The 16117-nt window shown below is 64.7% G+C and overlaps 3 protein-coding genes across 3 annotated transcripts; all 3 read left to right on the top strand.

The window, feature by feature from the left end:
* The first annotated feature begins 95 nt into the window (after positions 1 to 95).
* Positions 96 to 1504, top strand: LAMTOR2 (late endosomal/lysosomal adaptor, MAPK and MTOR activator 2). Its single transcript, XM_066986229.1, has 4 exons — positions 96 to 251; positions 580 to 742; positions 869 to 958; positions 1292 to 1504. Exons 1-4 carry the CDS (start codon positions 184 to 186, stop codon positions 1346 to 1348), a joined length of 378 nt encoding a protein of 125 aa, XP_066842330.1. The 5' UTR covers positions 96 to 183; the 3' UTR covers positions 1349 to 1504.
* A 135-nt stretch (positions 1505 to 1639) lies between these two features.
* On the top strand, positions 1640 to 5455 carry RAB25 (RAB25, member RAS oncogene family). Its single transcript, XM_048054330.2, has 5 exons — positions 1640 to 2176; positions 3201 to 3396; positions 3491 to 3684; positions 3865 to 3945; positions 4662 to 5455. Exons 1-5 carry the CDS (start codon positions 2137 to 2139, stop codon positions 4790 to 4792), a joined length of 642 nt encoding a protein of 213 aa, XP_047910287.1. The 5' UTR covers positions 1640 to 2136; the 3' UTR covers positions 4793 to 5455.
* A 996-nt stretch (positions 5456 to 6451) lies between these two features.
* Positions 6452 to 11534, top strand: LOC106048960 (ras-related protein Rab-11A). The gene is made up of 5 exons (XM_066986228.1): positions 6452 to 6562; positions 9059 to 9254; positions 9338 to 9531; positions 9604 to 9684; positions 9888 to 11534. Exons 1-5 carry the CDS (start codon positions 6523 to 6525, stop codon positions 10025 to 10027), a joined length of 651 nt encoding a protein of 216 aa, XP_066842329.1. The 5' UTR covers positions 6452 to 6522; the 3' UTR covers positions 10028 to 11534.
* The last annotated feature ends 4583 nt before the right edge of the window (positions 11535 to 16117 follow it).

The following is a 16117-nucleotide window of genomic DNA, read 5'->3' as shown; positions in this document are numbered from 1 at the left end:
GGCCGGCTGAGGGACGGGGGGGGGCGCTGCACTACAACTCCCGGCGTGCCCCGCGCTGAGCGGGCGGCGGAACTACAAGTCCCGGCGTGCCCCGCGCCTGTCAGCGGCCCCCCCCCCCCCCCATGACGGGGCTGGGGAGGAGGAGGAGGAAGGAGGAGGAAGGAGGGGGGGGAGGGCGCCGCCATGCTGCGGCCCAAGGCCCTGACGCAGGTGCTGAGCCAGGCCAACACCGGCGGCGTCCAGAGCACGCTGTGAGCGGGGCGAAGCCGGGCTGGGGGCGTCCCTGAGCCCCCCCCCCTGGGGGCACGCAGTGGGGTTGGGGGGCTGTGGGGGTGCTGCTGGGGGGGGGGGGGGGAAGGGAGCAGAACCCCCCCCCCCCCCCCCCAGGACAGAGCTCCTGAGCCTAAAGCCCAGCGGTTGGGGTCGCCCCCAGCTCCCTCAGCTCAGCCTGGGGGCTGGCGGGGGGCTGCCGAGCCCGGCACCCAGCTCTGGGGGGGTGACAGCCCCACCCTTGGGTGCTGGTGCCCCCCCCGCCATGCTCGGCGGTGCCAAATTTTTGTCGCCCCGTCTCTTCCCCAGGCTCCTGAACAACGAGGGCTCGCTGCTGGCCTACTCGGGCTACGGCGACACCGACGCCAGGGTCACCGCCGCCATCGCCAGCAACATCTGGGTGGCCTACGACAAGAACGGGCACCAGGCCTTCAACGAGGACAACCTCAAGTTCATCCTGATGGACTGCATGGTACGTGGGGGCTGCCCCCCCGCCCACCCCGCCCCCCGTCACAGGCACCCCCAAACCCCCCCAGACCCCCCCCAACGGGTCCCTGCCCAGCCGGGGGTCCGACAGGTGCCGTTTTTCTCCGGGCAGGAGGGACGAGTGGCCATCACGCGCGTGGCCAACCTCCTGCTGTGCATGTACGCGAAGGAGACGGTGGGATTTGGGATGCTGAAAGCCAAGGTAATGCGGCGGGGAGGGGCAAAAAGGGGCCGTTGGGGTAATTCCGGGAGGAAGAGGATGGCGGCGGTGGAGGAAGCAGCCATGCCAGGGATGCTTCGTTCCCCCGGGCAGAGTTTTGACAGCTCCCACGCCAGCTCAGGCGGGAAACCGCACGTTATTAAGGCTCCACGGTGAAATTTAAGCCAAAACGAGAACGCGAACGGCGTCCGTGCAGATCCCAAATATCCCCCGGGCGCTGGGGCAGGATGTGGGTTTGCCCACAGCGGACCGGGTCCCCTGGGGGGCTGCAGCCCTGGTGCGCTCAGCACCCCTCACACCAGTCCCCACCTGCAGGCGCAGGCGCTGGTCCAGTACCTGGAGGAGCCGCTGACACAGGTGGCCGCATCCTGACCCCGGGAGCAAGGAGCTGACGGGCTCACGGGGGGCACCGTGCCACGGCTGAGAGCTCCGACACCTCCGACACCTCCGGCGGCGTTGGCGGGGAGCCCCGGACGGCCGCTTGCTGCGGAGGGGACCAAGGAAGGGGGAATAAAACCGTGTCTGGTGCTCGTGTCCTTCTGTGCGTCTCAGATAAAAGGAGGGTGAAAGGGGGGGGACGGGGCAGCTACCCGCCAGCTCGGGGTCTGCAACAAGCACAAAAAAAAAGCTGCCAAGAGCCCCTCTGCGTTCCTGCGGGGAGGGTCTGGGGGGCTTCTTTCCCCCCAAGCCCCTGCTGCTCCCGGCTTTCACGTGACGGCAGCAGAGGCAAGGAAAAGCGCCGGTGTCCGGCCAGATCCCGGCTGAACCCGGGGCCCTGCTCCTGGCCCCGCTGCCCCAGCCTGCCCCGCGCTGCGCTGGCCCCAGGATCGGGCCCAGCTCCTCCTCCGGCTGCCCCGTGACGGTCCCAGGGGTGACTTTACCTGCCCAACCTGCGCCGCCGCCGCCACCCGTCCCACCCCTTGAGTCAACCCGGCCCGGGCCGCGCTGCTCCGCCGACGCCACCCGCGTCACCTCCGCTTCCCGGCCCAGCTCCCGAGACCCCGCTCGCTTCCCCGCCGCCGAGGAGACTTTGCCCTCCGCATCCCCTCCCTCGGCGGCCTCCACGAGCCCGCCCCGCTCGAGGCTTTGCGGAGGGAAGGAGGAAACCTCGAGCGGAGGGAAGGAGGAAAACCGGCCGGGGCGGGCGGCAGCAGGGCGACATGAGCAGCGCCGAGGAAGACTACAACTTCGTCTTCAAGGGTGAGGAGGAAACTTCGTCCCCTTCCCTTCACCCGAAGGACGGGGTGGGAGGAGGGCGGGGGGTCCTCCCCCCGGGCTGACGTTTCCCGAACCAGGACGGGGCTGGGGGCTACCCCTGCAGCTGACGTGCCCCGCGAGCAGGAAATGGGTGCTGCAGAGGGTCCTGGCGCTGGGGGCTGCGTCCCGAGTGGATGGCGGTGGGGTCGGGGGGGCTGCCTCGCTGCCCGTGGGCTCCGCGGAGGTACTGGGGACCCTCTGCTACCCCCCAGGGCACCGGTAAGCGGAGGGGGTGACACGGCTGGGGCCGTACACGCGAGGTGTAAACGTGCCGGCTGAGGGCGGCGGGCGCTTCAAAGTCGTCCGGCCACGGTGCCCGGTGGTGGCACGCGCAGAGGACGCGGGGTCAGACCCGGCCATGGGGGCCCGGAGCGATGCAAGCACCGGGTGCTGGTGTCCCCCCCCGTGCCACCGGCTGGACCTCGCTTGGGAGGACGGGTGCCACCAGCCCCACGTTCCCACCGCAGGCGTCCCCTGGGCTTGGCAGCGTCCTCGTCCTGCTCCTGCTGCCTGGATCCCCTCCCTGAGCGGTGCTGGGGCCTCAGCGGTGCTCAGGGAGCGCGGGGGGGGGGGGGGCCTACGAGCCCCTGGGTGGCTTTGGAGAGGGGCTGAGAGCTCCCACTGTGGGGCTGGGGCTCTGTTTGCTGTGCCGGGGGTTAAACCCATTTTCTGTCCATGTTTGGGGCCGTTGTCAATAGGGACAGGATGGTCCAGGGGCTGCTTTCCTCCCTTTTTTTTTTCTTTTTCTCCCCTTTTTCCCTTTTCCCCTTCACCCTCCCAGGCTCACGCTGTACTGGGGCTGTCCCTGTGCCAGTCCCCGGGACGGTCCAAGGCAACGGGCCGCTGGCGGGTCTGATCAGGACCAGGAAGGGTTTTCCGAGTTCTTTCCGAAGCCCGTCGGGTGCACGCTTCGGCCTCGGTACCCTCCTCGCCCGGCGCCAGCGGGATCTCTCGCTTCCCTCCCCAGTGGTCCTGATCGGCGAGTCCGGGGTGGGCAAAACCAACCTGCTGTCCCGCTTCACCCGCAACGAGTTCAACCACGACAGCCGCACCACCATCGGCGTGGAGTTCTCCACCCGCACCATCGTGGTGGGCGACGCCATGGTGAAGGCGCAGATCTGGGACACGGCCGGGCTGGAGCGGTACCGCGCCATCACCTCCGCGTAAGGACGGGCTCCCCATACCCCCCCCCCCCCCCAAAACCGAGGCCGCCGTGGGGTGTCCGGAGCACGGGGTGACGGTGGGGCTCTTCCCCAGGTATTATCGGGGCGCCGTGGGTGCCCTGGTCGTCTTCGACATCACCAAGCACCAGACGTACGACGTGGTGGACCGCTGGCTGAAGGAGCTCTACGACCACGCCGAGCCCAGCATCGTGGTGATGCTGGTGGGGAACAAAACCGACCTGGCGCAGGCTCGCGAGGTGCCCACGGAGGAGGCGAAAATGTTCGCAGGTACGGGCGCTCGCCGCTCCCGCCGCCCCCGAAAACAAGCTGGGAGCCTCCAACCCTCCCTGCTAGCGGGTGCTCACGCCGAAGGGGGGGGGAGGGTCCCGAAAATCCCGGCAGGGGCCCCAAAATGAGCCGTGCCCTCGCTGGGGTCCCCATCACCGCGGGGGCCCGCTGTCCTTGCAGAGAACAACGGGCTGCTCTTCGTTGAGACCTCGGCGCTGGACTCCACCAACGTCGAGCAGGCTTTCGAGACCATCCTGAAGGGTGCGCGCTCCGGCACCGCGGGGCGAAGGGGAAGGGGCGGCGCGGGGTCCCTCGTGGGGGGACCCGGGGCCGGGCAGAGGATTCTCGGCGCGTTTCTCCTCCGCCCTGCTCCGCCTGAGCAGTTTTGGGGCTGGTTTCGGTGCCGTCTTTCCGGCTGGTTTGGTTTCCGGCCTTTTTGCGCTGGGCGTTTCGCTCCCCGTCACCCGGTGGCTTTGTTCTCAGGGCCCCGGGGGCTCCTTCTCCCCCCCCCCCTGTAATCCGCGGGTCCCTTCGGGCAAAAATCCCTCGGGGAGGGAGGACGGGGGACTCCTGACTCAACGTCTCCAGCATCCTGCTGAGCCACCCGCAGGGGCCTGGGGGACGGAGAGGGGCGATGCTCGGCCGGGAGCACCTCTCCAGGAAGGTGGGGACAGGCGCACAGCGAGGTGTGCCGTGCCAGTTGTGCCGTGCCAGTTGTGCCGTGCCGTGCCATGCCGTGCCATTTGTGCCGTGCCAGCCCCAGCACGGGCCAAAGCACTAACACAGGTTGGGCAAGAGGAAATTTCAAGGTGTTCCCCGCCACCCACGCTTGGCCACGGGGACGCGACCGCAGAGAGCTGCTCCCTGCCCCCCCCTCCTCAAAGCGTCCTCCCAAAAACGGTGGGGAGCCTTCAGAGGTTTCTGCTCCCCCAGGACACGAACCCGCAACCCCCCCCGGCCCCTCTTGTGTTTTGCAGAGATCTTCCACAAGGTGCAGAAGCAGAAGCAGAGGAGCAGCCAAAGCAGCACGGTGTCGCTCGGCAGCGAGAGCCCCGAGAGCTCGGCCCCGGCGCAGGCGGAGAAGCGCCCGTGCTGCGTGGCCATCTGAGCCCGCCGGGCACCTCGGGGGGGGGGGCCCGGGACGTGCCAAGGGCACGGAGCTGGGGTTGGGGCTGCCTCCGTGCCGGCCCCTTTGGGCCACCAACACAGGCTGGGGGCAAGCAGCCTGCGGTGCCACCCCCCGCCCCGGCGTGGCGGGGAGCCTGGACAGCGGGCAAATTCTGCCTGAAACGGGGAAAAGCCTCGGCGCCGGCAGCTCTGCTCCGTCCGCCTCGTTTTTATCGGGTCCCGATCAATTAACGCCAGCACCGAGCCGCCCGGATCCCGATCCCGGTCCCGGTCCCTCGAGCCCCGCCGTGCAGAGGACTGAGACGCCCTGGGGTGCTGCCGGGGGCTCGCCGGGGCCGTGCCACCCACGGGAGCCGCCCGCGGTTGCTGCCGTGGGGCCTGTGCCACGCGCTGGGGACGTGCCTGTCCCCACAGCTCCGCGCCCCCAGTGGGGACAGCTTCGGGGTCACCGCATCCCAAAGCTCGGGGAGCGACGCAGCAGCGCGCAGCGGGTCTGTCCCCATCCCTGACCCGGGACGCCGTGACGGCGGGACCGAGCCGAGGCCCCCCCCCAGTTTTCAGCTGGCTCCCCGGGCTGGGGCCCGGCACCAGCTCCGTGTCCCGCAGCGCGGTGATGCCACCATTAAAGGACTTGCGAAAGGCGGCTTCGCTGTGCTGGAATCCCTCAGCCCTCGTGGCCTCGGGCCCGGGCCCTCCACCCCATGCCCATGGGGCGCGTCCCGATGGGGGTCCCTGCGCCCCTTCCCCTGTCCCGTCACCCCAGTGGCCCCCGGGGGGAGGCTCGGCAGCCGATCGGCCCCAAAAAGGGGCCTCTCCCGACCCCCCTGGGAAACGGGGGGACGCTGCCGGGTTCCCCGGGTCTTCCCCCGGGTGCAGGCCCAGGGCTGGAGGCTCCGCATGGGGAGCGGGGTTGTGCTGTCATGGGGGAAGGGGAAGGGGGGGAATAGGGGAAAAGGGGAATAGGGGAAGGGGGGAAAGGGGGAACGGGGAATAGGGGAAGGGAGGGAGAAGGGGAATAGAGGAAGGTGGGGGGAAGGGGGGATAGGGGAAAAGGAGGAATAGGGGGAAAGGGGGGATAGTGGGAAAGGGGATGGGGAAAAGGGGTAGTAGAGGGAAAGGAGGAGTAGGGGGAAAGGGGAAATAGGGGGAAAAGGGGAAAGGGGAATAGGGGAATAGGAGAAGGGAGGGAGAAGGGGAGTGGGGGAAGGGGGAATAGGGGGAAGGGGAATAGGGGAAAAGGGGGAAAAGGGGAATAGGGAGGAAGGGGGGGAAGGGGAAAAGGGGGAATGAGGGAAAGGGGGAGTAGGGAAAAGGGGGGACGGGGGAAAGGGAGAATGGGGGAAGGGGGGAAGAAGGGGAAGGGGGGAAAAGGGGAATAGGGAAGGGGAGGAAGAAGGGGAATATGGGAAAAAAGGGGAATGGGGGAAAGAGGGGAAGAAGGGGAATAGGGGAAGAAGTCGAAGAGGGGAAGGGGAAGGGGAACGGGGGGCTGGGGGGCTCGGGGCCCCGCCGCCGCCCCCACGCACCTGGCCCAGGTGAGCCGCCGGGCGGTGACGGACAGCCCCGCCCGCCAATGGCAGCGGAGGAGGGCGGGGGGGGACCAATGGGATCGCGGGGGGTGGCCCCCGTCCCGCCCCCCCCCCCCCCGCCCCGGTCCGGAACTCGGCGGCGGGGCGGGGGGAGCGGGGCCGGGGCCGGGGCCGGGGCAGGATGCGGGGCCGGGACGAGGAGTACGACTGCCTCTTCAAGGGTACGGGGCCGGGCCGGGGTCGGGGTCGGGACCGGGATCGGGATCGGGAACCGGGACCGGGATCGGGATCGGGATCGGCACCGGGATCGGAACCGGGATCGGAACCGGGAACCGGGGACCGGGAACCGGGGACCGAGATCTGAACCCGGGATCGGGATCGGGGCCGGCACCGGGGTCCTGAACCAGGGACCTGAACCCAGGACCGGGAATTGGGGACCGGGACCGGAGACGGGAACCGGGGATCGAGACCGGGACCGGGGTCCTGAACCGGGAACCGGGGTCGGGAACCAGGGATCGGGATCGGGACCTGAACCGGGGACCTGAACCCAGGACCGGGACCGGGGATGGGAACTGGGGATCGGGACCGGGACCGGGGACGGGAACTGGGGATCGGGTTTGGGACCGGGGACCGGGACCTGAACCTGAACCGGGACCGGGGACGGAGACCGGGAACCAGGACCCGGGACCTGAACTGGGGACCGGGCTGGGAACCAAGGACCGGGACCGGGGACCGGGGATGGAGACCTGGACCTGAACCAGGAACGGGGACCAGGGACAGAGACCTGGACCAGGACCTGGGACGTGGGACCTGAACCCAGGATCGGGGACCAGGACCTGAACCGGGGACCGGGCCCAGCTCCCGGTGCTGGGCAGGTGCCGGGTGTCCCCGCACCCAAGGGTGCGAGCAGCTCTTCCTGGCCCCGGCTTCTCGTTAGTGCTGCGGGGGGGGGCAGGACCCCCCTTGGGGGGCAGCACCCATGGGTGCGGGGGTGCTCGGCCCCTGGGCAGCCCCAGGAGGCTGGGGGGGAGTCGTGGGCAGCGGGAGGAGCGGGGAAAAGCCCCGCTGTCCCCCCCCCGGGAAGGGAGCCGGGGGCCCCGGGATCTTCTCCCCAGCCACCAGCACGGGGTCCCGGTGCTGTTGGCTGGAGCAAAGCGGCGACAGGACGTCGCCAAGTCGCAACAGGACGTCCAAAAGTCGCGACAGGAGCCAGGGGATGACCTTGGTGTGAGTCAGCCGCCAGCACCTCCCCTGGCCCCCGCCCAGGAAATCAATCACGGAGTTGGTCTGGGTGGGAAGGGACCTTGCAAATCACCTCGCTCCAAACCCCCTGCCGTGGGCAGGGACCCCTCCTGCCGAGCAGGTGGCTCAAAAATCCTCCCCGGAGCTCTCCTGGGACCCAGCGAGGGGCGGCCCCTGCGTCTCGCCCGCTGCTACGCCGGAGGCACGGCTCTGGGGGGGGCCCAGCGGTGTCCTCCTGCGGTGCCGGGCTCCTAAAGGAGCCGGGGCTGAGGGCAGCTGGAGGTCGGGCTCTGCGTTTCCTTCCCCGTTCTTCTCTTATTCTCCTTAAAAACAGGAGAACCCGGCTTTGAGTCCAGAACCCGTGGGTTCCACCCAAACCAGGGGCAAAGTCCAAGGGAGACGCGGTGTTTAGGGGCACGGAGCTGGGCCAGCGCTCGCTGGGTCCCTGGGGCTTTGCTGGGGCTTTTGTCGCCCAAACGGGTGCTGGTTTCGGTTCGAAGCAGCGTTACTCTGACTTTCTGATGAGGGAGCATCCTGCTCCTAAGGCTTCCTAAGGCCCCTGTCCTAAGGCTTCCAGGGGCATGGCGCACGCGTGCCTCAGTTTCCCCAGCTGCCTTCAGCGCTGCCGTGGGCGTGCACGGGGCCAGTGGAAGCCGGGCTGCAGCAGCACTGCCGGGATCGGAGACGTGGCACTTGAGCCGAGGGAAGTGGCAACTTCCCGTTAATTAAACACCGAGCCGGGATCAAAGCGATGAGGCTCATTAGCGAACCCGGCACGTTGCTGGCCTCCGCGTCTCCAGTGGTTCGTCGAGGGCAGCCCAGCCCATCGTGGTCTTCCCAGGCATCCACGCAGTGCCCCGCGGCGTCAGGAGCCTCCCTTCCCCTGCTGCTGGTCGAGCCCCGAGCTCCTGCTGGTCCCTCGCCGGGTTCCCTTTCCCCCCAGCGTGGTGACGGGGTGGCGGGGGGGCTCGGCGGTGGCCCTGCTGCCGAGAAGGTTTGGTCCCGGCTGGGGAGGGCAAGGTGAGGCCCCCCCCAGAGTCCGCATTCCCCCGGGGAACGGACCGAGCCAGCAGCAATGAAAAAGAAAAGAAATCCAAACCTGTTGAGTCACAAACCCAACAAACTCGACAGGGGAGCCGTGTGACGGAGCCTCCCCGCAGGCCGTTGCGCCAGGTTTTACAGGAACTAGGCAGAAAATGCGCTCGCCCAGCCCACACCCAGGGACTTTCCTCCTCCTCCTCCTCCTTCTCCTCTTCCTCCTCCTCCTCCTCCTTGTCTGGTGCTCACTTCTGGACCAGCTCTTTAAATCCCTGGTTATGCACCGATTCCCTCGGGATGAAAAGGAGATGGGGGCCGACGGGGACGTCCAGGTCCCCGCAGGGCTGGGGGCGGCTCCGCGTGGCTGCGGCGGGGACAGTCGGTGCTGCCCGGTGCTGGGGGTCCGGGGGCCGACGCCGTGCTTGTTCCCCCCCCAGTTGTGCTCATCGGGGACTCCGGCGTGGGGAAGAGCAACCTGCTGTCCCGCTTCACCCGCAATGAGTTCAACCTGGAGAGCAAGAGCACCATCGGGGTGGAGTTTGCCACGAGGAGCATCCAGGTGGACAACAAGACCGTGAAAGCTCAGATCTGGGACACGGCCGGGCAGGAGCGGTACCGGGCCATCACCTCGGCGTGAGTGTCCCCGCTCCCCCCCTGCAATCCCACGTCCCTTCCCCGGGAATCGGCCGTGACCCCGTCCCCTCGCCGTCCCCCAGCTATTACCGGGGGGCCGTGGGAGCTCTGCTCGTCTACGACATCGCCAAGTACCTGACGTACGAGAACGCCGAGCGCTGGCTGAAGGAGCTGCAGGACCACGCCGATGCCAACATCGTCATCATGCTGGTGGGCAACAAGAGTGACCTGCGGCACCTGCGGGCCGTGCCCACCGACGAGGCCAGGAGCTTCGCAGGTATCCCCTAAACCCCATCCCACCCCACCCCGTCCCGCACGACACCTGCCTGAGCTCAGCCTGTCCTCGCAGAGAAGAACGGGCTGTCCTTCCTCGAGACGTCGGCTCTGGACTCCACCAACGTGGAGACAGCTTTCCACAACATCCTCACGGGTAAGGGGGGGGGCCAGGAGGTGCTTTGGGGTCCCTCCCGGGACCTCTGTAAGCTCGAGGGTGGGATCCTGCTCCCCGTGACGGGGAGGGGCGGGTGCTCCCAGCCTCTTGAGCCGTGTGCTTTGGGAGGGGGAAGCTCTTTCACTGAAATCCGCATTTTTTTTATGAAAAAATTTTCCTTCCTTCTCCCCCTTTCTCGGCAGAGATCTACCGCATCGTGTCGCAGCGGCAGATCACCGGGCAGCCCGAGCCCGAGTTCGGCCCCAGCACGACCATCGAGCCCGTCCGCGTGCTGCCCACGCAGCAGGAGGGCCGCCAGGCGCCCTGCTGCCAAAACATCTGAGCCCCCGCCGCCCCCCGCCGCCCCGCGCACGGAGCCGTCGCCTTTCTCACCCTCTACCTCTGCTCGCTGCGGCCCCCCCGGGAACGGGATGGGGCTGGCGGCCGCTTCTTCTGCACGGCCGCTCCTGTGCGTGCTGGCCGTGCCGCCTCGTGCTGCTCTCCCTGTGTTTATGTAGGACCTACAGGAACGGAGAGGAAAAGCTCTCCCCGAGCCGTGCCTCCCCACCAGTGCCTCTCTTCCCCAGGGTTCGGGACGTGCCACCCTTCATGTCCTTGCTTTCTCCAGCCCCGAAGTCACCTTAGGGTGACACTGAACAAGCCCAAGCGCAGCGAATCCCTTGCCTGGTACCCGGGTTTTTGTGGCACCCGTGGGTGCAGCCCTTTGGGGGAGATTTTGGGGGTTGTGGGGGGCCAGGGTGCACCCTTCTTTCTGCCTGGCAAGAGACCGGGTGCACCCAGCCCCGGGCACGGCTCTGGGTGTGGATGGGGCGCCCTGCTGGGGGGGGTGCAGGGGGCGATTCCCTCCTTGGGCCCCGTTTTCGTGCCCTGAGCCCCTCTGAGGCACCCCTGCAGCGCAGCCAGTGCAGAGGAAAAAGCTGCCCTGTCCTTCGGCCGGGTGCTGGGGTGCACGAGGAGGGGAAAAGGGGCTCCCAGGGTGGGGGGATTTGGAAAGGTTTTGCCACTTCTGGGGCTGCGGGGTGAGGACGAGGGACTTGGTGACAGCAGGGCGCAGCCAGGGGATGAGGCTGCCACTAGATGGAGCGTGTGCTGCGCTCACAGGGGGCCGCCAGCCCCGCTCCCCCTGCCCAGGGGACAGAGCCGGGCCCCCCAGGGCTGGGACAGAGCCGGTGCCGCTGGCGTGATGGGCAGGGGGCAATGCGGGGGCTGCAGGGGCCATCCCATCCCATCCCATCCCATCGCATCCCATCCCATCGCATCCCATCCCATCGCATCCCTGTCCCATCCCATCCCATCCCATCCCATCGCATCCCATCCCATCGCATCCCTGTCCCATCCCATCCCATCCCCATCCCATCCCATCCCATCCCATCGCATCCCTGTCCCATCCCATCCCATCCCATCCCATCCCATCCCATCCCATCGCATCCCTGTCCCATCCCATCCCATCCCATCGCATCCCATCCCATCCCATCCCACCCCGTCCCGTCCCATCCCATCCCGTCTCATCCCATCCCATCCCATCCCATCCCATCCCATCCCATCCCATCCCATCCCATCCCATCGCATCCCATCCCACCCCATCCCATCCCACCCCATCCCGTCCCGTCCCATCCCATCCCATCCCATCCCTTCCCTTCCCTTCCCTTCCCTTCCCTTCGCCCCAGCCCCAGGAGCGCATCCCCCGGGGTGTGTTTGGGGTCCTCTCTTTCCACATCTGCCCATGGTCACCCCGTCCCACTCGGCAGGAATTTTGCCTCGGGGCATGGTTTATTGACAAAAACGGGAATTTGGACAGAACCCTAAAATAAAGTTGCTGCTGGAGGCTTTTTCTGCCTGCTGGGGTCGTTGCTTGAGCCCAGGAACCGCGCCAGCTCCGGCCCCGTTGTTCCCCCCGCCTTGGCACATGGCAGCTCGGCGGCATCCCCAGGCGAGGAAGGGCACGAAGAGGAGCGGGGTAGGGAGAAGGTGTGGGGCAAGCCCCATTTTGGCTTGATTTTACCCCTTTTTGAGCAGCCACCGTGGCAGCACCTGACCCTTGGCTGGAGCCCCCCCCCGGCGCAGCGTGACCCCGAGCACCGCCACGTCCCCGGGGCGTCGCGGCTTTTAGCTCCGTTTTGCTCCGATTCCCCCATTTTTACACAATTCCTGCTAGAACGGCGTGGCAGAGAGGGTGACCCGAAGCTCACGGAGACGGGAACTCGCCGCCAGGGCTGAGGGTGGCAGCCGGTTCAGGGGACGGGATCGCCGTGGAAGTAAAATCCCTTTGCTCTGAGCAGGGCCCCGCTCCCACCCGCCGCCGCTGGAGCCCTTCCCAGAGCGTGAACAGACAGAAAACAAGAGCAGATACCAAGTTTCTTAAGTAATAATACTTTAATAAAATTAAGTTCTTAATGTAATTTAGCACATTTAATACATTAACCCTTTCCCTTCTTTGTTTTCTACAAGTTGTGCAACATCATTATTTTAATTTTTTATTTTAATTTTTTTTTCCTTCTCCCCTTATACTATATGCCTCAAAACTCAGACAACGAGCCTAACTCTACTTCTATGTTCGGTTATATCTCTCTCTCAGGCCTTTATTTTTGCGTAATGCCGGAGAGATGAAAATACCTGGATGGAACATGTGATCGGTTTCCAATAGTAACAATCCCGACTACAGGTTTCCTATGACGTTAAAAGAAAAGGAAAAAAAAAAAAAAAAAAAAAAAAAAAAGGAAAACACAACGTAACAGGGAATGGACTTTAAGCGGAGGGGGCCACGGTCGGGATGCCGAGGCCGACACCGGCAGCTCCATGGAAAAAAGCGGATGCACGTGGACTCGTTCGGCATTTTGGAGCGAGGGCGAGAGAAAGTTCAGTGGCACTTGGCGAGCGAGGGCTGCGCGGGGCTGGCATGGGCTGAGCTCCCCTGGAAGCTCCCCGGGGCTGAGGCTTTGCTCGAGAAAACGGGGAAATGGCCCCGGAGATGCTTTGCCGGAGCCCCAGCGGCAGCGAGCTGGAGCCGGGACCTCCAATACCGGGAAGAGCCGGAGGAAACTGCAGCCGACGCCGGGGTCAGCCGGCACCACGCGCCCAGCCGTCAAATCCCACTGCCTTTCACGCCTGCTTAACCCAGGAGCAAACCCTCAATTGCAAAACAGGATCTGGCCCCTGGCTTTTTTTTTTTTTCCCCCCCTTTCTTTACAATTCTCTTGAAGAGAATTCATAAGGAAAAAGGAAAAAAAAAAATCGAACAGGGCCGATCGTCTCACAGCTGGGCGAAGCAGGTCGCGACCGCGGCTCCCTCTCAGCTGCTGGGAGCCGAGGGAAGACCCCGCGGCCACGCGGCGCTGCTCTGCCCCTGCCCCGGTCCTCAGCGAGTTGTCCCCAAGCATCGCTGCGAGACCAGGACGCGTTCTGCCGTCAGCCGCCCGGTGAACTGCCACCGCCACCGCCGGGCAGGGCGGGGGACACGATTGCATTATTTTTTCTTTTTAATCCCTGCGTAGCTGCGCAGACAGCGGTGGAGCAACTCCAGATTTCACATTAGCGTCACGTTAACCGGGGGTGACTTTCAATTTGCTCCATTAGCGGCCCTGAAGCGATGCTGGCCCAGGTCCCAGCGGGGACGCCGCAGCCCGCCAGGGCCGAAGGGACTTCGGCTTCCCGTGGAGTAACCCCACCGAAGCGGGCGAGCGGCGCAGGGACCAAGGCTGAGGCTGCCCAACCTCGGCCGGGCCGACTGACAGCAGAACACGGCTCCCAGTTTCAACCCACAACACACCACAGACCGCTCATGAACATCCTAGGAAGGTTTTGTGGTTTTTTTTTTTTGGAAGAACCCGCCCATCCTGGCTCTGCGGTGCTGACACCGAGGGAAACCTTTGCGGGGACGCGGCAGAGGCAGGACGGGACCCCACGAGCCACGGACAAGCGACTATAAAGTGCATCCGCTCTCCAGTCCAGGGCGCCGCTGCACAATGTCAAGCGCTGACTCTACTTCAAGTATCAAAACCGAAAAACAATGAGGTAAAACGAAAATGAAAGAGCAAACAGGCCGCTCGCTGCCCCGCGGGGAAGGACCGGGCGGAGGGGTCGTGCCTCCGCGTTCCCGAACCGGCGCTGGGCTGACGGGGCGGGCGCAGCGAGCGATCTCGGATTCACAGTGCTATACGCAGAAACCGAATGAGAACTGTCTTCGCTTCCTGTCCTAACCTATTGCATGGCTTTGCTGAATGCTGGTAAGCGGCTGCCTCGTCCCGCCCCGGGTGCGGGCGCTGGGGTGGCCGCCGTGGTTGTCGAAGGCTTTGGGATCCTGGCGGATGCTCCTGAACCGCGGGACAGCCGGGGCTCGCTCCGGCTGAGCCACGACACCGAGGATAGGAGCAAGAGCTAAACCCGGAGGTAACCAGCCACCTTGCGAGGGTGTTTTCTTGGCAATGCTCCGCTCCCTCCGCGAACAACGGGAGCTTGCACTAGGTCATTTATTTTAGCATCATCGCGTGTAAACAGGGGGTCAGTGCAGCGAAAAGCAGCCTCCGAGGGGCCGAGCGCTTGGCTGGGCGCGCACGGAGCAGGGTCCGACCAGCCAGGGCTCGTCTTGCCTGGTACAAGCAACGGGGAGGGCGAACATCTCGCCGCAGTCCCAGCGCTCAAGGGCTGAGCCTCGGCTCCCTCACCGCAGCCTCCAGCACCGAAAAAAGCCACCGAGCCGGAGCTGGCAGCCTGCAAGCTGCCAGCTGCTCACGAAGCACCCTCAACCCAAGCCGTACGCCGCCCGCTGCCGGCACAACCCTTCCCCTTGCTGGGTCGAGATATAACCAAGAAAGCAAGCAAAAAAAGCCCGAAAACCAAAGGGAACGAACCAAACCCTAACGTCCCGTGCTCCGAGCGCGGAGCAGGGCGCGCTCAGCACGGCTCCGCGCTCGGCACCGGCACCTCGCTGCCGCCAGCTCCGGCCGTCACCTTACAGAGGGGAGTTCACCCGCGCCCAATTTTCCTTTCCACCCACCCAGGGACGGTCCCGCCGCCGTCACCGGGACCCGCCGACACCTCGAGTGCCTGGAGGAGCTCCGAAAGCACGAACGGCGCGAGAAAAGTCAACAGCAACGAGATTCTGACTTTTAGCGTCTTTTTCTGAAATTTCCATTTCCGTGCTCCAGGCCCGAGGCTGGAGGTCAGAATAAGGCAAAAATAATGGCCTAAAACTTTCTTCTTTTGTTCAGTGACTAGCCAAATCCTTATACTTTTTATTAGAAAAGCAACATAAAAACCCAAACGCGTCTTTTTTAAAAAAATACATATTATTAGATCCCATTTTTTTTTTCCCCTCTATAAAAATAACTTCAGGACTTTGACAGAAGGTACCAGTCGGTGGTCTGTTATTTTGTTAGGCTTTTCGTTCGTCGACGTGTTTGCTTCAGAAAAATAGTACCAAAAAAAGATGGAATTTCTGGGGAAGTTAAAAATGATAACTGATCTTGTTTACAAGTTTACTTTACATTCTGCTCTGTCTGGGATCACTTGGATCTACTATAGATTAAACAATATGGATAGCATCTACTATTTGAACTAGTTAATTTTATTTTAATCTTTACTCTAGGATTATATGAAATAAATTTGAGCGTTTTTTATTATTATTATTTTAACTTTTTTTTTTTTTAATACCCATCAACGCAAACTTTTTTTTTTTCTTCTTCTCCTTTTTGGTTAAAAACAAACAAACAGAAAAAAAAAAAAAAACAACTTATTTTAACATGCTTCTTTGAAAGGCAACAGAGCAGAAGCATCCCCGCCGCCTCGCGACTGGGGGATGCGGGACGAGACCCCCAACCCCCCCAGCGGGCTCCCGTCCGCGGGGCGGCCACGGGGCCTGGGCCCTGCCAGCCCGGTGGGGACGGGCGCAGCTCGCTGCGTGTCCCGGTGCCCTCCTGGTTGGGGACGGGTTCGAGTTTGGTGCACCCAGGGCTGTGCCGGCTGCGGAGACGGAGCCAAATTCGGCCCAGGGGAGGCAGAGGCCGGAGCTGCCCCGGCGCCGAGCGGCCCCGCGCACCCGCAGGCCCCGCGGAGCCTCCCACGCTGGGCGAGAAGCGGTTTTTACGCCGGGCTCGCCCCGAATCCTGCTTCCAAACGCGTCAATGGCAACGCTTCCCCGTTGGCAACCTGGGGCAGGCTGGGGTCTGCAGGAAAACGAGCGAGAAAGGAGGGCGGAAGGGGCGAGAAAGGTGAGTTTGGCTTTCTGAGCGTGCCCAGCCTGCTCCGAAAAAAGCCCTTTTTCTCCCCGAAGCAGCCACCGTCAGAGCAAAGCGAGGTCACCCGGCGGCGGGCGCGGGGACGGACGGCACCGAGCGACCTCAGGACAGGGCCTGGGAACCGACCGCGCGGCTCCGAGTCGTAGTGGTTTTGTCTATTTCACTTCTCCGGTTTGTAA

Source organism: Anser cygnoides, chromosome 33 (genome assembly GCF_040182565.1).
Source record: "Anser cygnoides isolate HZ-2024a breed goose chromosome 33, Taihu_goose_T2T_genome, whole genome shotgun sequence".
In the NCBI taxonomy this organism is placed as follows: domain Eukaryota; kingdom Metazoa; phylum Chordata; class Aves; order Anseriformes; family Anatidae; genus Anser; species Anser cygnoides.
Note: the sequence above shows the minus strand (reverse complement) of the source record. Positions and strands in the feature narration are given on the sequence as shown.